Raw genomic sequence first — 22,944 nt, forward strand, 5'->3', positions numbered from 1 at the left:
GCTATACTGAAGAAGCAGTACTTGGAGGCGTGGCTATACTGGAGGGGCAGTTCTTGGAAGTGTAGCTATACTGGAGGCGCAGGTATTGGAGGTGTGGCTACACTGGATGAGTAGTACTTTGAAGTGTGGCTATACTGGAGGCGCAGTGATTGGAGGTGTAGCTATACTGGATGAGTAGTACTTGCAAGTGTGGCTATACTGAAGGCGCAGTAATTGGAGGCGTGGCTATACTGGTTGAGTAGTACTTGGAAGCATAGCTATACTAGAGGATCAGTATTTGAAGGCTTGGCTATACTGGAGGAGCAGTACTTGGAGGTGTGGCTATGCTGGAGGCATTACAATAGTTGTACAAGGGCTCGTTGTCAGGATGGAGAGTCCCAGTAAGGTACTTACACCTAGCGAGAATAACCTTCTCGTCCCTTATTCTGAGTGTAAGCATTCCTTGGGTACGGGCGGAACTGGACGGTTATACAAATAAAAAATATGTTGGTGTCACAAATCAATGAAATGAGCGCTTTACCCGGTATTTATCATATTTAAAAAGTGAACAAAGCCTATTCCGTTCTCTCCTGAGATGAAATAAAGTACATCCGTAAAAACCCTCTAACCTCTCCGCTCCATCGCCAGACAACTGAAGCCACACTTAATAAATAAATAAAACGTTCCTTCCCTTATAATAAAACAGCAGACGATGCACGATATTCCCCCTCTTGACAAAAGTGTAGCATCATCCATTTTCAATGTGAAGGGTAGAGAATGAGAGAAAGCCAAAAAAATGCAGCTGATGCCTCCAAATTGAATTATTGGGGTTGACGCTGACTTGAGAAATTCATGTTTATTAAATTAGTTATTCGGAGCAAACAGCGATATTGCGAGGTATCAGATGCAGATCAGGGTGTCTGTTCCTCTGGCAGCAGGAGCGCTCTGATGTCACCCAGCTTTTCATAGACAGCCTTTGGTGACGACCATCTGGCATTAAAGGCCAACTCCGGAAACCATGGTTTTCCTGGTCCTGTACAGCACAATATGGCAGCGCTTGTTTATTAGTGAGTAGACGCTTCTTGATTGGCTGACGACTCATAAATCACTTGTAAAGTACCTGGCTGGCAGCCACTTCCTGCAGCATGGACTTGTAGAAATGCAAGCCTCAGTAGTCTAAGACTCTTCTATCTGAGGTCTGTACCTTTGCAGCCCAAACAACATATATATGTTGAGCAGAGGGGAAGAAGCATCCCCATCCAAACAGCCTGCTGCAATGGCAAACGTAGGGCATTTGACACCTGGTGCTGAATATTAAGTGACACCCCCGCCAAAAAAAGGAAATGAGTGAGTGAGCGCACCACGATGGGTAATGCAAGGTACAGGTGCCCCCAGTATAGGTAGCTTGGTATAGTTGGCCACAGTATAGGTAGCCTGGAATAGTTGCCCACAGTATAGGTAGCTAGGAATAGTTGCCCACAGTATAGGTAGCCAGGAATAGGTGACCGCAGTATAGGTAGCCAGGAATAGGTGCATCCGGCATAGGTAGCCAGAAATAGGTGCAGCCAGTATTGGTAGCCAGGAATAGGTACACGCAGTATAGGTAGCAACAAATAGGTGCAGCCAGTATATGTAGCCAGGAATAGTGTAGTGTAGTATAATAGTATAGTGGATGCAGTCTTACTACAAATGAAAAGATACTCACAAAGGAAAGTTACCCAACTAAGGCAACCACTGTAATTGCAGGTGGGGAGATTAAACCCGACCCCACTCAGGTTAAAATGTTGCTCTCCGTAGATGAGAAATGAATAGGAGTAACACACCTCCATCAGGGGTGGACTAAACATATTGGTTGTTTTTGAACAAGGAAGCCAGATTAGAGTAAAACAACTTAAAGAGGAACTCCAGTGAAAATAATGTAATAAAAAAAAAGTCCTTCATTTTCACAATAATTATGTATAAATGATTTAGTCAGTGTTTTCCCATTGTAAAATCTTTCCTCTCCCTGATTTACATTCTGAAATTTACCACATGGTGACATTTTTACTGCTGGCAGGTGATGTCAGTGGAAGGAGATGCTGCTTGCTTTTTTGCTGCTTGCTTTTTTGGCAGTTGGAAGCTGTTATTTCCCTCAATGCAATGAGGTTCACAGACAGGAAACTGTCAGGGCCTTGGTCCTGACATCACACTGTGGGAGGGGTTTCACCACAATATCAGCCATACAGAGCCCTCTGATTATCTGTTTGTGAAAAGGAATAGATTTCTCATGTAAAAGGGGGTATCAGCTGCTGATTGGGATGAAGTTCAATTTTTGGTCACGGTTTCTCTTTAAAAACAGTTATAATGGTAGGTACTGGTGGATTTACCTCCCCAAACAGTCTCAAGCAGTCAATATCATTAAAATCATTTTGGCCAAACTTGTTTTATGTTTAGCTCTCAACTGTCCCTCTCTCTGGAGCGTTAGATAGGGCACTTCCGGCGCAGAGTGCCGCAACATGGGAAGAATGAACTTCCCCACAGGGTTTCATTAGGCTGCGGTAGCAGTGCGGCAATTTGCTGCACCGCACCAGTGTGAAATGTCACTCTTTCTTATCTCAAAAAATTGGGAGGTATGTTTATAACCCTTATGGGATGGGTCGAAAGGCCATGAAGGACACCAAGGGAAGGCAAGGGAAGGGGTGTGAACAATCTGAGCGTCACTCCGACTTCCTGTTGGAGATTCTGTCATCATCACCATAGCTCCCAATGGTCCCTTTTTCAGAGGGACAGTCCCTCTTTGGGAACTAAATTCCTCTGTCTCTCTCTTTTTTTTTTTCTAATTTTTGTCCATCCTTCAGGACTGATGTACAGATCTGTATAAATATATTTATTTTTCTCCTGAAAAATGTTTTTAAATTGACTCTAAGAAATATAATAACATATTTTTCAACAATAAAAGACACTATGTCCCCGTGTCCTCCCGTGTGTCCCTGTGTCCTCCTGTGTGTCCCCCTGTGTCCTCCTGTGTGTCCCCCTGAGCCCTCCTGTGTGTCCCCCTGTGTCCTCCTGTGTGTCCCCCTGTGTCCTCCTGTGTGTCCCCCTGAGCCCTCCTGTGTGTCCCCCTGTGTCGTCCTGTGTGTCCACCTGTGTCCTCCTGTGTGTCCCCCTGTGTCCTCCTTTGCCCCTTATGTCCCCTCCTGTTCCTGTGTAACCCCCATGTCCCCTCCTATTCCCTTTCTGGCCCAGTGTACCCTCTCCTCTCCCCCATGTGTCCACTCCTGTCCCCGTGTCCTCCTGTGTGTCATCCTGTATGTCCCCATGTGTCCTCCTGCGTGTCATCCTGTGTCCTCCTGTGTGTGACCCCGTGTCCTCCCTGTGTCCTCCTGTGTGGAGGGGGAAGCCTCTGGATCAGGGGAGTAACTAGGCCCCACCGGGCCCCCCTGCAGAAATTCTGAGTGCCTCCCTCCCCCCCCCCCCCGGGGCCCGTTCAGGGCCATTTTGGGGGGCTGGAGGGGTCGCAGCATGAGAGGAAAGCCATGGCAACACTCGGGGGGAGGGGGCTCACCTCGGGGCTCACCCATCTGCGCTCCCCTCCAGATTAAATTACTGTCTGGGCAGCGGCAACTACATACCTTCCGTGCGCTCCAGCGTGCGTTCCTCTCTCTAATCTCTGACGAGACTTCCTGAAGTCACATCAGAGACTAGAGAGAGGAACGCACGCTGGAGCGCACGGAAGGTATGTATCTGCCGCTGCCCAGACGCTGCCCGCCGCTGCCCAGACTGTAATTTAATCTGGAGGGGAGCGCAGAGTGTGGCCCTGCCAAGTGTGGCCATGGCTTTCCCCTCATGCTGCGACCCCTCCAGCCCCCCCAAAATGGCCCCGCAGGAGCAGGGGCTGCAGGCCCAATTGTTACGCCAGTGCTCTGGATCCTTCAAGGCTTTCCCTGTCCTCCTCTGTCCCACAGCAGCAGGGCTAGCGGTTCCCTAATGGTGGCCATGTAAATATTTAACTTTCCCGGTTCCAGCGCAGACGCAGTAACAGCTCTCCGCTCGGGGTCAGGTGGAAATAGCCAATCCCAATCGGATCTGCTCTACTGTGCAGGCGCAATTTGCCTGGGCTTATGCAGTAGAGCAGACCCGATCGGGATCGGCTATTCCTGCCTGACCCCGAGCAGAGAGATGTTACTGCGTCTGCGCTGGAACCGGGGAAGTTAAATATTGCTACTACTACTGCGCCTGCGCCACAGCTGTGGCTTCGGAGGGGCTCAGCGAGACCAGCCGTGGGACGGAGGAGGACGGGGGTTGCCTCAATAGGTTCCAGAGGAAATACCCCCCAGGGGACCTTTTTAAAGTTACAGAGTCTCTTTAAGTTAGTGGCCCAGAATAAGCATGCAATGCAGATGCTGTGACTCTGGTGTGACTCCACTGGCTGCATGCTTGTTGCAGGAGTTTGACTCTACTGGCTGCATGCTTGTTGCAGGAGTTTGACTCAAACACAACCAAAGTCAAAAGCGCAGCATGACAGCCAGGCAACCGACATCGTTTATAAGGGAATGAAGGTGGCAGCCTCCATATTCCTCTCAATACAGGTTCCCTTTAACTACTCTTTTATTGTTCCTTATACTATAGAAATAAACTGGCAAAATGATCTTAGTAGATCAAAAAATAAATAAATAGAAACAGTGTACTTCTCAATGCCCTTTAAATAGCAACAACTGTAATGATAAAAAAACAACAAAACAAAACAGCAATTATAAATTAATTGCCTTTAAAAAAAGATGTCGTTTTGGGCCTTTTCCAGCCAAATTTGTCACCAAATAGCTAAATGACCCCAACACAAATGCTCATCTCTCCCCACTTGACATTTCATCGTATCATTTACAATGACATAATTGCCAAGCAAGATGGCATATTACGAAAAATCATAGCGGATAATGGAGGCATGAAAATAAAATGCTCCATGAGTGCTATTTGCGCTGCGTTTTTCGCCCCCGACCTACGGCTCGCCGAATAATTTATATTTAGTTCCAAATCGGATAATCCGGGGCTTTTAATTACTGTCTCCTTACGTGGCGTATTTTGCAAATTTACTAATAGCCCGGGCCGTAGCCGCCGCTGTGTTGTTGTTGACAAATTGGGACATTATTTCATTACTTGTCGTCGACGGAGAGTTTTCAGAGCAATTTGTCAATAAAAGCCATTTGCAGCCTCCCGCTGCGCAGTTCCCGTATTGATTCGAAACCTAAACAGCAGTTAATATGAGAATTAATCTGCAAAATACAATAATTTAGAAAAAAAAAATGCCCCTAACAAATTATGGAAGGTCTTTTCATGGCTGCGTGTCAAGTAAACAAGCGCCCGCTTTTTCCCTGGAAAGAAATTGATTTTCAATAGAGGAGAATCTGCCGATTTATTCGGGCCGTTAAACATGTGTGTCAAGCAAGTCGAGGCTTCAGAACTTGTGCTAACTAAGTCGTCGTCGGCTGTGTGCGTAGGCACTACAAACCCCAGCATGCCACGCTGCTCTGTGGTTATCAGGTAGTTCATGGTTTTAGGTGCGTTCAAGGAAAATACATTTTTTTTTTTTCAATTTATGTATTGTAAGAAAACATTTTTGTTTAAACCAATTTTTTTTTATTTTTTTTTACAATTCCTTTTCACGTGGAATATACTAAATAATATTACACAGCTTAAAGTAAACCTCCGGAACTAAAAATCTACTCAGCAGAACTGAAAAGGCTTGGTGTTTCTTTAACAGTTTCACAGCATCAGAACTTTTCTTACCAAAGCATCATTTTTAGCTGCATTTTTAGCTAAGCCCCACCCATCAAAGAAAAAAAGCCCCGACTTTTTTTCCCTGATGCTGTACAGACCATGATGGGATTTCCTATGTTATTCACGTTGCCTAGCAACTGGGAGAGGTGCTCAGGACACAGGACAGTTGGAACTGTGTCTCATGCTCCCTGTCACCTCCTTTCAACCAAAAAGATGGCTGCCATCATGAAATCAAACTTTTAAAACAGTGTGGGTAAGAGATTATATTACCTATCTATTTTAATTAACATAACTAATGTAACTTAATGACAGTATGTTTGTTTAGGTTGGAGTTCCTCTTTAAAGATGAACTTTAACTAAGGATTGAACTTCATCGCAATTTGTAGCTGAAACCCCTTTTCCCAAGAGAAATCTTTACCTTTTCTGGAATAGACCATCAGGGACATCTGTATGGCTGATATTGTGACAAAACCTCTCCCACAACGTGATGTCAGGACCTAGGTTCTGACATCACACTGTGGGAGCCTTGTTGCATTGTGGGAAATAACAGCTGTTTCCAACTGCCAATCAACCAGTATCTACCTGTGTGCATATGCATTTCTATAAAAAAAAAAAAAAAAAACGTTTTAGTCTGTGACATTGTTAGGGGGTGTGGTTATAGAAAATGGCAGTTAGTGCTGTCTGCTTCTTTCATGTCTGCCAGTAGTAAAGATGACAACATCCAAGCTGATGGTGAATCACACAATATGAACAAATTACATGATGAACATCAATCATTTCTTGATCTCTCTTCTACTTTTTAACTTATCATTTTGAACCGTATTGATTTATTTTTTCCCCCTTTTCGATTAAGTTCCTTTTTAAACCTTCCGTCATTGTTAATGCAGTTAGTAAGATATTATTTCAGGATCATTATGGATAAAAAGCTCTACAAACCCGCATTCATAGAAAAAAGGCACCTGGCAATATGGGAGCTGGATGAAGCCGAAATGTTACGGATATATATTCTACTATCGACTTCAAAAATCGAACTCTCACATTACAACTCCCTTACCTATGCCTAACTTCTGCACACCCAACAATAGCCCCACCCGCACTGAAGCTGAGCCCCCGCCTCCGATGTACCTGAACCCTCAGCGCTGTAACTAACCCTCCTCCCCCCACATGCTCAGCGTTGCAAGTAACCCTCTAATCCTTCTCCCCACTTGCTCAGCTATACTATAGCCAAGTGCCTATTGCAAGCGCCGACACACAGCCCCCTATTACTGAATCACTGACATGGTAAGTAACCCCCCCCCTGCTTCCCCCCAGTTGCTCAGCTTCTCTATAGCCGGTAACGCATTGTGAGAAATTGACGAATGGTGTGTAATCAAGAGTTTATTACTAAAGCAATGCAGCTACATGCTAGCCTAAGTTATATTATACTAGCCAAATTCCAACCGAACTAACCACTGGAATCACTGCTGCTACTCTCCAAAAGTACACACACTTTGCTGCCGTAGCCACAATTTGCATTGCGGCATATGGCGCCGCGATACCCAAAATACCAGGCACAGGTGTGGTGGAAGGTAAGTGTTAAACACAGGTGAGTGGGAGGTTATTGCCAGGCACAGGTGAGAGGGAGGTTATTGCCAGGCACAGGTGAGGAAACGGGTTAGGCAAAGGTGAGGGGGAATGTTTGTGTTAGGCACAGGTGAGGGGAATGTTTGTGTTAGGCACAGGTGAGGGTGAATGTTAGTGTTAGGCACAGGTGAGGGGGAATGTTAGTGTTAGGCACAGGTGAGGGGGAAGGTTAGTGTTAGGCACAAGTGAGGGGAATGTTTGTTTTAGGCACAGGTGAGGGGTAAGGTAAGTGTCAGGCACAGGTGAGGGGAAGGTCTATTTTAGGCACAGGTAAGGGAGAAGGTTAGTGTTGGGCACAGGTGAGGGGGAAGGTTAGTGCTAGACACAGGTGAGGGGAAGTTTAGTGTTAGGCACAGGTGAGGGAGAAGGTTAGTGCTAGACACAGGTAAGGGGAATGTTAGTGTTAGGCACAGGTGAGGGGGAAGGTTAGTGTTAGGCACAGGTGAGGGGGAAGGTTAGTGTTAGGCACAGGTGAGGGGGAAGGTTAGTGTTAGGCATGGTGAGGGGGAAGGTTAGTGTTAGGCACAGGTGAGGGGGAAGGTTAGTGTTAGGCACAGGTGGGGGGGAATGTTAGTGTTAGGCACAGGTGAGGGGGAAGGTTAGTGTTAGGCACAGGTGGGGGGGAAGGTTAGTGTTAGGCACAGGTGAGGGGGAAGGTTAGTGTTAGGCACAGGTGAGGGGAAGGTTAGTGTTAGGCACAGGTGAGGGGAATGTTAGTGTTAGGCACAGGTGAGGGGGAATGTTAGTGTTACGCACAGGTGAGGGGGAAGGATAGTGTTAGGCACAGGTGAGGGGGATGTTAGTGTTAGGCACAGGTGAGGGGAATGTTAGTTTTAAGCACAGGTGAGGGGAATGTTTGTGTTAGGCACAGGTGAGGAGAATGTTAGTGTTAGGCACAGGTGAGGGGGAAGGTTAGTGTTAGGCACAGGTGAGGGGAAGGTCTATTTTAGGCACAGGTGAGGGGGAATGTTTGTGTTAGGCACAGGTGAGGGGGAAGGTTTGTGTTAGGTACAGGTGAGGGGGGAAGTTAGCGTTAGGCACAGGTGAGGGGGAAGGTCTATTTTAGGCACAGGTGAGGGGGAATGTTAGTGTTAGGCACCGGTGAGGGGGAATGTTAGTGTTAGGCACAGGTGAGGGGGTAGGTCTATTTCAGGCACTGGTGAGGGGTAAGGTCAATTTTAGGCACAGGTGAGGGGGAATGTTAGTGTTAGGCACAGGTGAGGGGGAAGGCTAGTGTTAGGCACAGGTGAGGGGGAATGTTAGTGTTAGGCACAGGTGAGGGGGAAGGCTAGTGTTAGGCACAGGTGAGGGGAATGTTAGTGTTAGGCACAGGCGAGGGGAATGTTAGTGTTAGGCACAGGTGAGGGGGAAGATCTATTTTAGGAACAGGTAAGGGGGGAGGTCAGTTTTAGGTGCAGGTGAGGGGGAAGTTCAGTTCCTCACAATCTATTGCTTCAGGCGACAAAAGTCTACAACCAACCCTGGGCGGAAGGTAGCTCTACAGCAGCCCAGGTATAGTGTGTGCCGCTGAGCCAATCAAAGAGAGGAAGTGAGAATAGAGTGTAGTATTCCCAGTGACAGGCGCACCCTGGCTCATGCAGGAGTTGTTGCAGTGCTTCCCTCATGCTTAAAATACAAAAATCACCTGTTGCTGCAAGGGTCACTTACTTGCGACTCATCACCAGGTGCCCCTGATGAGTCGCAAGTAAATGACGAAATTGATCGGGAGGAGGTGGACATACCAGGAAACGTGCAGCTCCCCAGGAACGGCGGTGTAGGCGGAGATGAACAACTAGAAGGTGTGGGAGCCAGCACACACTACGCCCGTCTTGGCAACGGGGGAGAGCCCGTGGAAAAACTCTGTGCTTTTACAAAACCGTGGATAATGTGAGTGTGATTTTAAAATAAAAGCTTTTTAGTGGTAACAGTATCACGATATGTAAGGCTTTTTTCTGAGGTCCTGCATAGAGTATATAGAGGAGGAGAGTGATTTTGGCAAGGTTGGCACCAGGATCCTGAGGTTCCTAGGCTTCCTGGACTTGTGCATGGTTGGCCAGTCTAACAGTGGCCAACATGGCTGGTGAGTCTGTTTACTATCGGGTGCTTATGGTGGAGGTCACTATTGAAGCTGTGAAACTCTGGAATATGTGAAATTGTTTTAAAGGACTATAAGTTTATTGAAATTGAAAAATGTACATAATTACAATGCCCCAGTATAATTGCCAGTATAATTGCCCCAGTAGAGGTTAGCCAGGTAGGTGCCTCCAGTATAGGTAGCCAGTATATTTGCCCCCAGTGTAGGTTAGATAGGCAGGTGTCCCTGCTATAGGTTAGATAGGTAGGTACCCCCAGTACAGGTTAGCTAGGGAGGTATCACCAATATAGGTAGCCAGAATAGTTGCCCCCAGTATAGGCTAGCTAGGTAGGCGCCCCCAGTATAGGTTAGCTAGGTCGGTGCCAGCAGTATAGGTTAGATAGGTAGGTTCCCCCAGCATAGGTTAGATAGGTAGCTGCCCCCAGTATAGGTTAGGTAGGTGCCCCCAGTATAGGCTAGATAGGTAGGTGTCTCCAATACAGGTTAGATAGGTAGGTTCCCCCAGTATACGTTGGATAGGTAGGTTCCCCCACTATAAGTTGGATAGGTAGGTGCCCACAGTATAGGCTAGGTGGGTAGGAGCCCCCAATTACAGGTTAAATAGGTAGCTGCCCCCAGTATAGGTTAGAGAAGTAGGTACCTAGCAATACAGGTTAGCAGGGCATTGTTAGGTTCCTAAGAGATCAGGGGCACAGTTGGGCACGCCAGCCCAAAAATGGGTGTGGCCATGCACCCGCATGTGGGTGTGGTCATGGGTGGAGCCAAATTTACATGAACTTAACAGCGGTCTGAGTAGGCCTGCCCAGCAAAATGTTGGATAAAGTCTCTCTCTCCATTAACTTCCTTAGCAGTAATCACAAGTTCAGCTCTGGGTGGAAAAAACATGCCAGGTGCGGTAACCCCGAGCTGAATTCATGGTAGCAGCCAGGAGGTCTATGCAGAGCATTGCATGCAGTGGGCGTTTTAAATCACCTCCCAGGGGATCCTGACATCGGCCGCCATTCTTCTTCCTCTCCTCCGAGGCTCTGCTTCCCTTTGGTGAGATCGCTGTCTGTCGTCATGACGACAGCTGGCAATCCCACTATAGGGTTACTGGCCATCTGGAGGACAAGCAACGCTGGATTCCATGGAAGTGAGTGCTGGGCTGCTGCAGAACTCCCTAGCAGGCGCAGCATGATTTTTTTCCCGTTTTAGGGTCTAAAAGCCTGCAAAACAATTGCACCAGCAACTGACCTCCCTGCGTTCCAATCGCCTATCACTTGCCGCTGGTCTACTCCTCTGCATAGCCGCTTATACACACTCTACTTCATGCTAAACAGGAAGTAGTGTGTATATCGTGGCTATGCAGAGGAGGAGACCAGCGGCAAGTGATCGCCAATTGGAATGCAGGGGGTGACTTGCTGACTGTATACAGTGCTTACTGCTGCGCTCACTCTGCAGCGGAGGGGGGAGCACAGAGGGCGGTCCGGGAGAGAAAGAGAGGGAGAGGTCGGGCCGCCCTCCCCAGAGCTGCAGCTCCCCCTCCATCACGGCACCCCCCTCCCTCAGAGCTCAGGGCAGCCGCACGGGCGTAGAAACGGGCCTGATTCTGCATCATGATTCTGCACATTTTGTCAGTTTTCTGTATCAATTACATAAGAAAAATGGTGTGTGTTTTTCTGAATAGAAACACATGGTGTGCAGAAAATGAACGCAGAAAAATGCGCACAGGAAACTGAAAGACAAGTGTGTTCCCTGCCTTACCGTAGTAGTTTGGGTGCATAACCTTGGATGCAAAGCAACATCCCATATTAATCAAGCAGGTCAATGATTCATTTAGCACATCAGACTTTTCAAAAGCAGTAGGTACTTTAATACTGTCCTACCTGGGACACTGCCCAGTTCCCACTAACCACCATTTCTACCACCCCATACACAGCTTCCCTTTACCTACTGTCCTATACCTTAAATGTTTAGACTGTAAGGCCTTTTGGCCAGGACCCACTTCCCTTTCGTTTCACAATGCTGTGTAATGTACATACCTACCACCTCTGTGTAAAATATGTTGTTAATTTGCGAACTGCTTTACAGATACATTTGGGTGCAGATGGGTTCTGCATACTCTCTTTCTCTTGTTCACTGCTTTAGCTGTTATACCCTCTTGTCTTGTATCAACTGTTTGTATTGTATACTTTGTTTTGTTATCAGGGTTGCTCGTAAACTACACCAGTGCGAATCTATGCGTCGTAGTCACTAACTTCGCATCGTAGTTCATAGACAAAGTTTAAAAACATCACGTACGTATTTTCGCGTAGTCATAGTACCGCTATTCGAAGCTTCGCCCGCTACGCGTAGTTGGCGTATGTATTGCGAAGTCAACTACGCGTGCGTTAACTGGATCATTGCATATGCGCAGAAATAATATTGCCCTTCTATACGTATACAATTCCGCATTGGAAGGTGGAATGTACGTATATATTAGTTCACCCATGCGCATATTTAGCGGATTATTGCGGAAATCTTTAAGGCCAAAGCGTCCGCATACACTACACTTCGCACTACGCAAAACTTCCGTATTTTAACGCATAGTCTACGAAATGCAAACATAGCGATGCTTCTGATTTCGAAACCGTAGTTTGTGAAGTGTAATTGCGGAGGACTACGCGTAGTTCCAGCATAGCGAAGTTGGCTGACTACGATCATTCCTGTTTGTTATACCCTGTGTGCGATTGTACAGCGCTGCGGAAGATGCTGGCACTATAAAAATCAATAATAATAATAAATAATAATAATAATTCTTTAATTCATGTGTCAAACACCATAAGTAGACAATTGTTTTGGGGCCACGCAGGGTTCCCTAACCTCAGAACAGTTCAGACATATGACTGCACTGTTCTGAGAAAGGGGACCCTGCGTGGTGCAGGCCCTTGACCTGCCTGTTGTACACTTTAAGCCCACTTTAAAGAAAACCTGTAATGTAAAAAAAAAACTCATCTGAGGAAGGGGAATCCTCTGGATCCTAACAAGGCTTCCCCCACCCTCCAGTGTCCCGGCAATCCAGCGCTGCGACCCCCTGAACAGCGGCGAGGTAAATATTTACATACCGTAAACCTGCACAGACGCACTAGCAGCTCTCTGGTGGCATAAAGAGACACTGAAGCGAGAATAATTCTCGCTTCAGAGCTCATAGTTAGCTGCTAAAACGCCGCTATCCCGTGGCTAAACGGGGGTCCCTTCACCCCCAAACCCCCCCCCCCAAACCCCCCCCCCCCCCCCCCCACGCAAAATCAACGACCAAATTGGTCGTAGATTTTGCTGCTCCTGGAGGCAGGGCTAATGGCTGCAGCCCTGCCTCTAGTCGCGTCTATCAGCGGCGCATCGCCGCCTCTCCCCCGCCCCTCTCAGCAAAGGAAGACTGAGAGGGGCGGGGGAGAGGCGGAGATATGCGCTGACAGACACGTGTGGGGCAGGGCTGCGGCGGTTAGCCCTGCCTCAAACAGGAAGTAATCCCCCGCTGCACGGAGGGGATTTGGGGGGTCAGGGACCCTCGTTTAGCCGCGGGATAGCGGCGGTTTAGCAGGGGCACACATGCCCTTGCTAACTATGAGCTCTGAAGCGAGATTTATTCTCGCTTCAGAGTCTCATTAAGGCGGAAATAGCCGATCCCAATCGGATCCGCTCTACTGCGCAGGTGTGAGTCCTTTGTGCCTGCGCAGTAGAGCGGATACGACAGGTTCGGCTATTTCTGCCTTACACGAACGAAGATCCGCTAGTGCGCCTGCGCTGGATCCTGGAGAGGTAAATATATCATTGCCTGTCAAACTGTCGGGGGAGACAGCTCTGAATTCCCTACAGTTACAGGGGACGGGGAAGCCTCATTGGGACTCTGAGGCTTCCCCCTCCCGAAGTAAGTATCCCCCAGAGGACTTTTTTTGTACTACAGGTTCTCTTTAAGCAGAGAAGCCTTACCTGGTGTTGAGGATTGTAGCATGCGTCTCGGCAGAGAGCCTCTCCAGTCCAGCACACTATAGGCTGACATAATTCACCGTTCCGATCTCTCGCTGGTATCTGTAGAGTACATTGAAGCAAGGTTTTCCTTTTAAGCTCATAGCCAAGAATAATCCCATTGGGCTCCTCTGGAGGAGACCAACTGATCTGAACTGACCTGAAATAATACAAAAACAATGATAATGCACAAGGTATAACATTTATTGGAAATGTTCTGCCACAAAAACATGTTTTTTTTTTTCAGTGCTGATAATTAAAGGGAACCCGAGGGTAGAGGGATATGGAGGCTGACATTTTTATTTCATTTTAAAGAGAATCTGTACTCTAAAATTCTTACAATAAAAAGCATACCATTCTATTCCTTATGTTCTCCTGGGCCCCTCTGTGCTGTTTCTGCCACTCCCTGCTGCAATCCTGGCTTGTAATTGCCAGTTTTATGCAGTGTTTACAAACAAAAGACATAGCAAATGATAGGCTGAGAGTAGCTCAGTGTGTGAGTCATACAGAGTGTGCAGGGGGCCTGGAGAGGGTGTGTATAGCTTCTATCCAATCACAAGCAGCACTGCACATTCCTGCCTGACTTCCTCAGCCCGACAGAGCAGACAGAGGAGAGAAGATTAGATCATATAACAGAGATAATACAGCCACTGTGCAACTAGAAAAGGCTGCAGTTAGACAGAGCACATTAGAACAGATATAGGAACTTATAGGATAGAAGAAATATGGATGAAAATTTTGTTAAGAGTCTCTAAACAATACCAGTTGCCTGGCAGTCCTTCTGATCTCGTGTCTCTAATATTTTAGCCTTAGAACCTGAACAAGCATATGCAGAAGATCATGTACTCTGACTCAACTGACCAGTGGTGCTCAGCAGAGCTTGAATATTCGAGTAGCTCGAATATTCGAGCTCTTTTTCAGCTATTCGAGCTCGGTATTCGAGCTCCGAATAGCTAGAGCTATTCGAATGGGCTATTCGAGTAAACTCGAATAGCCCATTCACTATTCGAGCTATTCGAGCAAACGGCGCTATTCGAGCTCGAATACCGAGCTCGAATAGCGTCATAGCCCAGATTGATGTCCTAAGAGCCAATCAGAGGGCTCCCAGGCCCTCTGACGGCAGCCAATCACAGAGGGGGACCCTGGCCAGCCCCTACCCTATAAATAGCGGCCGCCATGTTCCGTTTTTCCATCCTAGCCTGAGACTTGTACAGAGAGAGATCTGCTCCTTTGTGCTTTGGCTTAGCAAGAGCTCTATTGTGGTCATTTACCTAGCGTTTTTGCTCACATACACCTCCTATACACACCTATATTGTTGTTAGTTAGATAGACATTGTATTTTAGTTATTAGCTTTTGTGTTACATAGAGACAGCTGCTGCAGGCTTACAGCTTTAGGCCTCAGGGCCTTGCCTGTGTGGGCAGCTGTTCTCTCCTGTCCTCTGTTTATTTCTCATCTATACCAGTATTTCTGCTGTCCTTTACTACTGATTGATTGTATTTTGTATTGTAGTTATATACTGTAACTGTACTAGGACAGTCACTCAGTCACTGTTCATAGGCTACTAGCTCCTGCGTGTGCGTGCACTCACTGTCTGTGTACACACACTCTATTTCCTTCTGATTACTGATTGATTATTTTAATTTCTAGTTGTACTTCCTGACTGTTACTACTTACTTACTGTACTAGGGACACTCACTCAGTCTCTGTTCATAGGCCAGCTCCTGCGCGTGTGTGCGCGTGCGTGCACTCACTGTCTGTAGTGTACACACACTCTATTTCCTTGTGATTACTACTGATTATTGTAACTGCTAGTTGTACTTCCTGACTGTTACTACTTACTTACTGTACTAGGGACACTCACTCAGTCTCTGTTCATAGGCCAGCTCCTGCGCGTGTGTGCACTCACTGTCTGTAGTGTACACACACTCTATTTCGATGTGATTACTACTGATTATTGTAACTGCTAGTTGTACTTCCTGACTGTTACTACTTACTTACTGTACTAGGGACACTCACTCAGTCTCTGTTCATAGGCCAGCTCCTGCGCGTGTTTGCGCGTGCGTGCACTCACTGTCTGTAGTGTACACACACTCTATTTCCTTGTGATTACTACTGATTATTGTAACTGCTAGTTGTACTTCCTGACTGTTACTACTTACTTACTGTACTAGGGACACTCACTCAGTCTCTGTTCATAGGCCAGCTCCTGCGCGTGTGTGCACTCACTGTCTGTAGTGTACACACACTCTATTTCCTTGTGATTACTACTGATTATTGTAACTGCTAGTTGTACTTCCTGACTGTTACTACTTACTTACTGTACTAGGGACACTCACTCAGTCTCTGTTCATAGGCCAGCTCCTGCGCGTGTGTGCGCGTGCGTGCACTCACTGTCTGTAGTGTACACACACTCTATTTCCATGTGATTACTACTGATTATTGTAACTGCTAGTTGTACTTCCTGACTGTTACTACTCACTTACTGTACTAGGGACACTCACTCAGTCTCTGTTCATAGGCCAGCTCCTGCGCGTGATTGCGCGTGCGTGCACTCACTGTCTGTAGTGTACACACACTATTTCCTTGTGATTACTACTGATTATTGTAACTGCTAGTTGTACTTCCTGACTGTTACTACTTACTTACTGTACTAGGGACACTCACTCAGTCTCTGTTCATAGGCCAGCTCCTGCGCGTGTGTGCACTCACTGTCTGTAGTGTACACACACTCTATTTCGATGTGATTACTACTGATTATTGTAACTGCTAGTTGTACTTCCTGACTGTTACTACTTACTTACTGTACTAGGGACACTCACTCAGTCTCTGTTCATAGGCCAGCTCCTGCGCGTGTTTGCGCGTGCGTGCACTCACTGTCTGTAGTGTACACACACTCTATTTCCTTGTGATTACTACTGATTATTGTAACTGCTAGTTGTACCTCCTGACTGTTACTACTTACTTACTGTACTAGGGACACTCACTTAGTCTCTGTTCATAGGCCAGCTCCTGCGCGTGCGTGCACTCACTGTCTGTAGTGTGCACACACACTCTATTTCCTTGTGATTACTACTGATTATTGTAACTGCTAGTTGTACTTCCTGACTGTTACTACTTACTTACTGTACTAGGGACACTCACTCAGTCTCTGTTCATAGGCCAGCTCCTGCGCGTGTGTGCACTCACTGTCTGTAGTGTACACACACTCTATTTCCTTGTGATTACTACTGATTATTGTAACTGCTAGTTGTACTTCCTGACTGTTACTACTTACTTACTGTACTAGGGACACTCACTCAGTCTCTGTTCATAGGCCAGCTCCTGCGCGTGTGTGCGCGTCCGTGCACTCACTGTCTGTAGTGTACACACACTCTATTTCCATGTGATTACTACTGATTATTGTAACTGCTAGTTGTACTTCCTGACTGTTACTACTTACTTACTGTACTAGGGACACTCACTCAGTCTCTGTTCATAGGCCAGCTCCTGCGCGTGTTTGCGCGTGCGTGCACTCACTGTCTGTAGTGTACACACACTCTATTTCCTTGTGATTACTACTGATTATTGTAACTGCTAGTTGTACTTCCTGACTGTTACTACTTACTTACTGTACTAGACACTCACTCAGTCACCTCACCCACCAACCCACTCCATTAAAGTACCCCACTTTTCACCCGCCCTTTTAAAAAACTTTTTGTGTTTACACCCAAAACATCGAAGATGTCTGGAAGTGGCAGCCAGCGCGGTTTGGGCAAGGGGAAGGGCAGCAAGGGAATCAGGAGGAGAGGGAGCAGCATTGTGGCAAGCCGCGGGCGCGGCCGCGCCACCATGCACAGTTCCGCAGCAGCAGCGTCAGTGGCTAACATTCCTCCTATAGCCACTGGCCGTGGACGCCTTGGGCGCCGCCCAGCAGGAGCATTTGCAACTCACGCTGCAGAGACACAGCAGCAGCAGCGTGTAGCACCTGCTCCGATTTTCCTCCAGCCGGGTCGGAAACGTCCCATTGAGGAAAAGGATGCAGACACTGTGGTGCAACTGATGACGGAGGATGAGCAGCCCGCTATCAGCTCTGCATCCGAGGCCTCCACCCTCACCACCACCACCACCACCCCTGTTCGCAGCAGCCGCCCAGCAGGGCCTGGGGAGGTGGCCAGTTCACCGTCAGTCGCCGACCTGTCACTCAGCACTCTTTTGACCCCAGGCATGATGAGTCAATTGTCTGCTGTTGTTGGCGATTTGGAGGAGGAGATGCTGATGGGCACTTTGGGGGATGAGGGATTGGACAGCAAGACTGTGGCGACAGTCAAGCAGCCCATCCATGCTTCAGGAGAGGAGTTTGGGGGGTCATCATCCCAGCAGGACATGTTTCAGGAGGGGGAGGATAATGATGACACGGTGACAGACAGAGACTGGGTGCCACCAGCTCCAGGGGATGTCGTCATGAGCAGCTCTGAGGAGGAGGATGCGCTTGTGGGCCTTGCAAGGAGGCGCATCATTGCAAGCATTGGCAGCAGTAGGCAGGTCCCACAGCCTGCTGGTGTCTCAGGCTCAGCAGCAGCAGCAGCATCTGCCAGTACCACCACCAGCCGCACCCAAGCCCCCCCCCAACCACCACAGGGAGACAGGCAGCAGCGGTTCCATGCCGTAGGGGGTTGTTTTTGTCACCAATCTGGCGTTTTTTCACCATGCCCACAGTGTACAGCAAGTACGCCACTTGCAACCACTGTCAGCGGAAGTTGAGCAGAGGTGCAGACCCCTTTAAGTTCAGCACGAGCTCGCTCATCAACCACCTTGCTGCGAAACATTTCCACCAGCATGAGGAGTTCCAGAGGCTGAAGGCATCTGGTGCTGGCAGTGGCACCACACCCATCACTGCACAGCCTTCAGCAGCAGCAGCAGCAGCAACAGCAGCCACCCGCCCTCCTGCTCCTCCAGCAGCACCAGCAGGAGTGCGGAAACGCACTGCTCCTCCCCCCTCTGCAACTCCTGCCGCCGACACTGAGGCCTGTTCTGGCAGCCAGTCCTCAGTGGCCTCCTCTGCTGTGTCTGCTGATTCCCGTGCCAGCAAAAGGCCACGCCAGAGCCTTTTGAGCGAGTCCTTCCAGGGGGTGGTTAGGGCTCTGCCTCCCAGCAGCCGTCGCGTGCGGCAGCTGAACGGCTTGCTGGCACGGGCCATGTGCTCCCAACTCCTGCCGTACACGCTCGTGCAGGAGGGGAGCGACATGCGTGCGCTGCTTGCTTGCGCAGCCCCAGACTGGCAGCTCCCCAGCAGACACTTCTTCGCCCGCAAGACAATTCCTGCACTGCACCGCTTTGTGATGGCCAATGTGGAGCGAGGGCTGGCGCACGCGGTTGGTGAAAGGGTCCACGTCACCATGGACTCCTGGAGCAGCCGCTTCGGGACAGGCCGCTACCTGTCCTTCACTGTCCACTGGGTCAGCTTGGTGGAAGGGGGTGAGGATGGGAGAGCAGCAGCGGGCACAGCAGCAGCAGCAACACAGTGGGTGGTGCCCCCCCGCAGGGTCAGGGGAACTGCAGCAGTTTCCTCCGATCCTCTGCCATCCTCCGGCACACCTGGCCAAACCCCCTGCCTCAGCAGCAGCGTGAAGGCCCGCCACTGCCAAGCGCTGCTGCAGTTGGTCAGCCTTGGGAAGACCAAGCTGACGGCAACCCATGTGTTGGCCAAACTCCGGGAGCAGGAGAGGATTTGGCTGACCCCCAGAGGCCTCAGAGTCGGAGAGGTGGTGGCCGACAATGGGGCCAATCTGGTTGCCGCAATAGACAGGGAAAACCTGACCCACATCCCCTGTCTTGCCCACGTGCTGAACCTGGTGGTGCAGAAGTTCTTGCGCACCTACCAGGGGATGGGCGAACTGCTGGAAACGGCAAGGGAGGTTGTGCGTCACTTCCGGCGCTCGGCTGCAGCCTGTGCGAGCCTGGAAGACGTGCAAAAGGAGCTGGAGCTGCCACGCCATCGGCTGATCATTGACGTTCCAACTCGCTGGAACTCCACCCCGGCGATGTTGGAGCGTCTGGTTGAACAGAAGCACGCTGTCAACCAGTACCTTGCCCTGGCCACTGTGTCCGCCGCTCGGAAAAGGGACAAGACCAGCAACATCCCGTCCATCGTCCCCGATGACGACTGGAGGCACATGCAGCAGGTGTGCTTAGTGCTGGCTCCCTTTCTGCAGGCCACCAACATGGTGAGCAGGGACCATGCTATGGTCTGCGAGTGGGTGCCCCTGGTTTGTCTGCTGAACAGGGCCCTCGATGCTTTGCTGGAACAGGGAGCGGCAGCCTTGGACCAGCAGGAGCGGCAAGCAGCTGCACAGTCCACCTCTGAGGGGGAGGAGGAGGACGACTTGGTGGAGGTCCCTGACCTTGCTGCTGATGAGGGGGATCAGCACAGTGCAGCTGAGTTGGTGCGGGGGTGGAGAGAGGATGAGTCAGCAGAGGAGGAGGATGAGGACAGCACTGTCGTCGATGTGCCAGCACACGTGGCCCGCCTCTTCCCAATGGCAGCGCACATGCTGACGTGCCTGCGCAAGGACCCCAGGGTGATCCAGATGAAGCAGAGGGAGGACATCTGGATAAGCATGATGTTGGACCCACGCCTCAAGGGGAAGTTGCAGGAGGAGACCCAGCGCAACAAATAAGGAGCTTGCAGCAGGTCCTTGTTGAGCGCTTGGAGGAAGCCTTCCCCCAGCCTTCCACCCCCACTGTCCAGCCAGCACAGAGGCAGCAGCAGGTGCCTGCATCCAGCAGCAAGCGCCCCACAGACCTGCTGTCTCTCAGCAACGAGCTCTACAGGACTGTAGAGGCTCCGGCAGCAGTGACTAGAGAGGAGGTGCATGCAGCAGCATCCTCCTCCGGTCACAGCCAGCGCCTGACCTGCATGGTGGCTGACTACATGGGGTCCTACAGTGGGCTTGACAGCGATGCCCCTGTTGATCCCATGGAGTATTGGGTCAAGCGCCTGGAGATCTGGAGCGAGCTGGCGCAGTACGCCCTGGAAGTGCTTTCCTGTCCCCCTTCCAGCGTGCTGTCCGAGCGCTGCTTCAGTGCAGCTGGTGGCGTGGTCACCGAGAAACGCTCACGTCTGTCTCACAAGTCTGTGGACAGACTGACGTTTCTCAAGATGAACCAGGCGTGGGTGGAAGGCGAGTTCCTGGCCCCTGTTGTCGGCGAGAGGGGGACATGAACTGGCTGCCGGAACTTAGAACCATCGTTAATGTGCCTTACCACCCTTTACCACCTCCTGGCTCCTGCTCACTAAGCCAGCCTGGTTCACTTTGACTATTACGTCGCCTGCAGCCACACATTTTACACCTACAGTGGGCTGCTGTGTACTGCCCTTGTGCTGTCTGTCTGTGTTTCCCACTGCCAGGGTACACAGAATTACCTTCTGCTGCCACTCTGCCACCAGCTATTACGTCAAACAATAGCTATATCTGTAATTGGTTGTAAAACCAAAACTACAAAACGATTAAAAAAAAAAAAAGGTTTAATTTTACTGAGGTGCCCGGGTTGAAAACTGTGTTGTCCCAGTTGTGTATTGGACACGATGTGGGCTGCACGACCGCTGTCTGGGACCTCCTGCCTGCTGTGTTTATTTACAGCCCTGGTATCACCGCTAGGTACCAGGGCTATTATGTCACGCTGCCTGCCTGCTGCCACACTCACACTACTCCTCCATTCCTCCTGCTGATGCTGCTGTCTGTCTGTGTTTCCCACTGCCAGGGTACACAGAATTACCTTCTGCTGCCACTCTGCCACCAGCTATTACGTCAAACAATAGCTGCTCACATAATTACTCCTCCATTCCTCCTGCTGCTGCTGCTGTCGGTCTGTGTTTCCCACTGCCAGGGTACACAGAATTACATTCTGCTGCCACTCTGCCACCAGCTATTACATCAAACAATAGCTATATCTGTAATTGGTTGTAAAACCAAAACTACAAAACCATTAAAAAAAAAAAGGTTTAATTTTTCTGAGGTGCCCGGGTTAAAAACTGTGTTGTCCCAGTTGTGTATTGGACACGATGTGGGCTGCACGACCGCTGTCTGGGACCTCCTGCCTGCTGTGTTTATTTACAGCCCTGGTATCACCGCTAGGTACCAGGGCTATTATGTCACGCTGCCTGCCTCATTGACTGCCTGCTGCCACACACTCATCCTCCTCCTCCTGCTGCTGAATTTACCTCCTGCTGTCTGTGTGTTTCCACTGCCAGGGAGCACATACAATGGCGCTTCCAACATGCGTGCGCCACCAGCTATTTGTTACGCTCAAAAATAGCTGCATTTCTTTAAAAAAAAAAATTGAAAAGAGAAATAAGTGAAGAAGAAGAAGACGATATAGAAAAAGAAGAAGGAGAAGAAGAAGATGAAGAAGAAGAAGAAGAATAAGATGAAGAAGATGAAGAAGAAGAAGATGAAGAAGAAGAAGATGAAGATGAAGAAGATGATGATGAAGAAGATGAAGAAGATGAAGAAGAAGAAGATGAAGAAGAAGAAGACAATATAGAAGAAGAAGAAGAAGATATAGAAGAAGAAGATATAGAAGAAGAAGAAGAAGATATAGAAGATAAAGAAGAAGAAGAAGAAGAAGAAGAATTATATACAGTACTGAACAAAATTTTGGACACAACTTTTCTTTCCACCTTTTTTTTTTTTTAAAGGAACATCCCCACATAATCACTTGCTGTTGTTACTTGGAAAAAAAGATGTTTCTTGCATCATTCACCCTCAAAACAAGTGTTGGAAGCTATTTAAGGCCAATTCGAATAGTCAGCTCGAATAATGAGCTCGAATACCGACTCGAATAGTGAGCTCGAAGTCCGAGGTCGAATCGAATAGTAAAAATTATTCGACTCGAATATTCGACTGACCTCGAATAATTTACTATTCGAATTCGACCACACTCGAATTTTAAAAAGGGGTATTTGAGCACCACTGCAACTGACTCAAGTTTTACAGCATTAGCCATTTCACAATAGAGTTCGTGTTAAAAAAATATCTCCTAAGACCCCTCTACTTCCCTACACAGCTGAGCTGCGTCATTACATCAGATCTTCCTGATAAGAAAGTGTTGGACTGCTCTCTGCTAAGGGCTGGTTGGTTCACACTGGGAGGATTCTTCAGCGCTTTGCTGATCGCCGGCGATCAGCAAAGCGCTGCTACAATGTATCCCTATGTATACATTCACACTGCAGCGGTTATGATTTTGATTAATTGCAAACGTGCTACATGCAGCGTTTTGGGGCAATTGGTCTGTTATTCTCGTTCTATTGACCGGGAATCACAAGCACAAATCGGGCTGAATTGCGAGATTTTGCCCGCAATTCGCGGAGCCGAACGCGATAGCGGGCAAAGCGCCAAGTGTGAACCCGGCCCTAACAGACACTCCAAACAGCTGATTATAACTCAGCTGGCTCACACATTGCAGAGCCCTGTATTCTTGCTTGTCATATGTTAACTAGCAAAGTAAATAAATAAACAGGCTGCTAAA

General features: G+C 48.7%; 1 protein-coding gene across 7 annotated transcripts in view; it reads right to left on the reverse strand.

Moving 5' to 3' along the window:
* Positions 1 to 22,944, reverse strand: part of USH2A (usherin) — a 1,078,291-nt gene that overhangs the window by 304,318 nt on the left and 751,029 nt on the right. For all 7 annotated transcript variants that reach the window (XM_068232882.1, XM_068232881.1, XM_068232884.1 and 4 more), the window contains one exon: positions 13,400 to 13,595. In XM_068232882.1, coding sequence (XP_068088983.1) covers positions 13,400 to 13,595 — 196 coding nt within the window. The remainder of the gene's footprint in view (positions 1 to 13,399; positions 13,596 to 22,944) is intronic.

This window comes from Hyperolius riggenbachi, chromosome 4 (assembly GCF_040937935.1).
Source record: "Hyperolius riggenbachi isolate aHypRig1 chromosome 4, aHypRig1.pri, whole genome shotgun sequence".
Lineage (NCBI taxonomy): Eukaryota > Metazoa > Chordata > Amphibia > Anura > Hyperoliidae > Hyperolius > Hyperolius riggenbachi.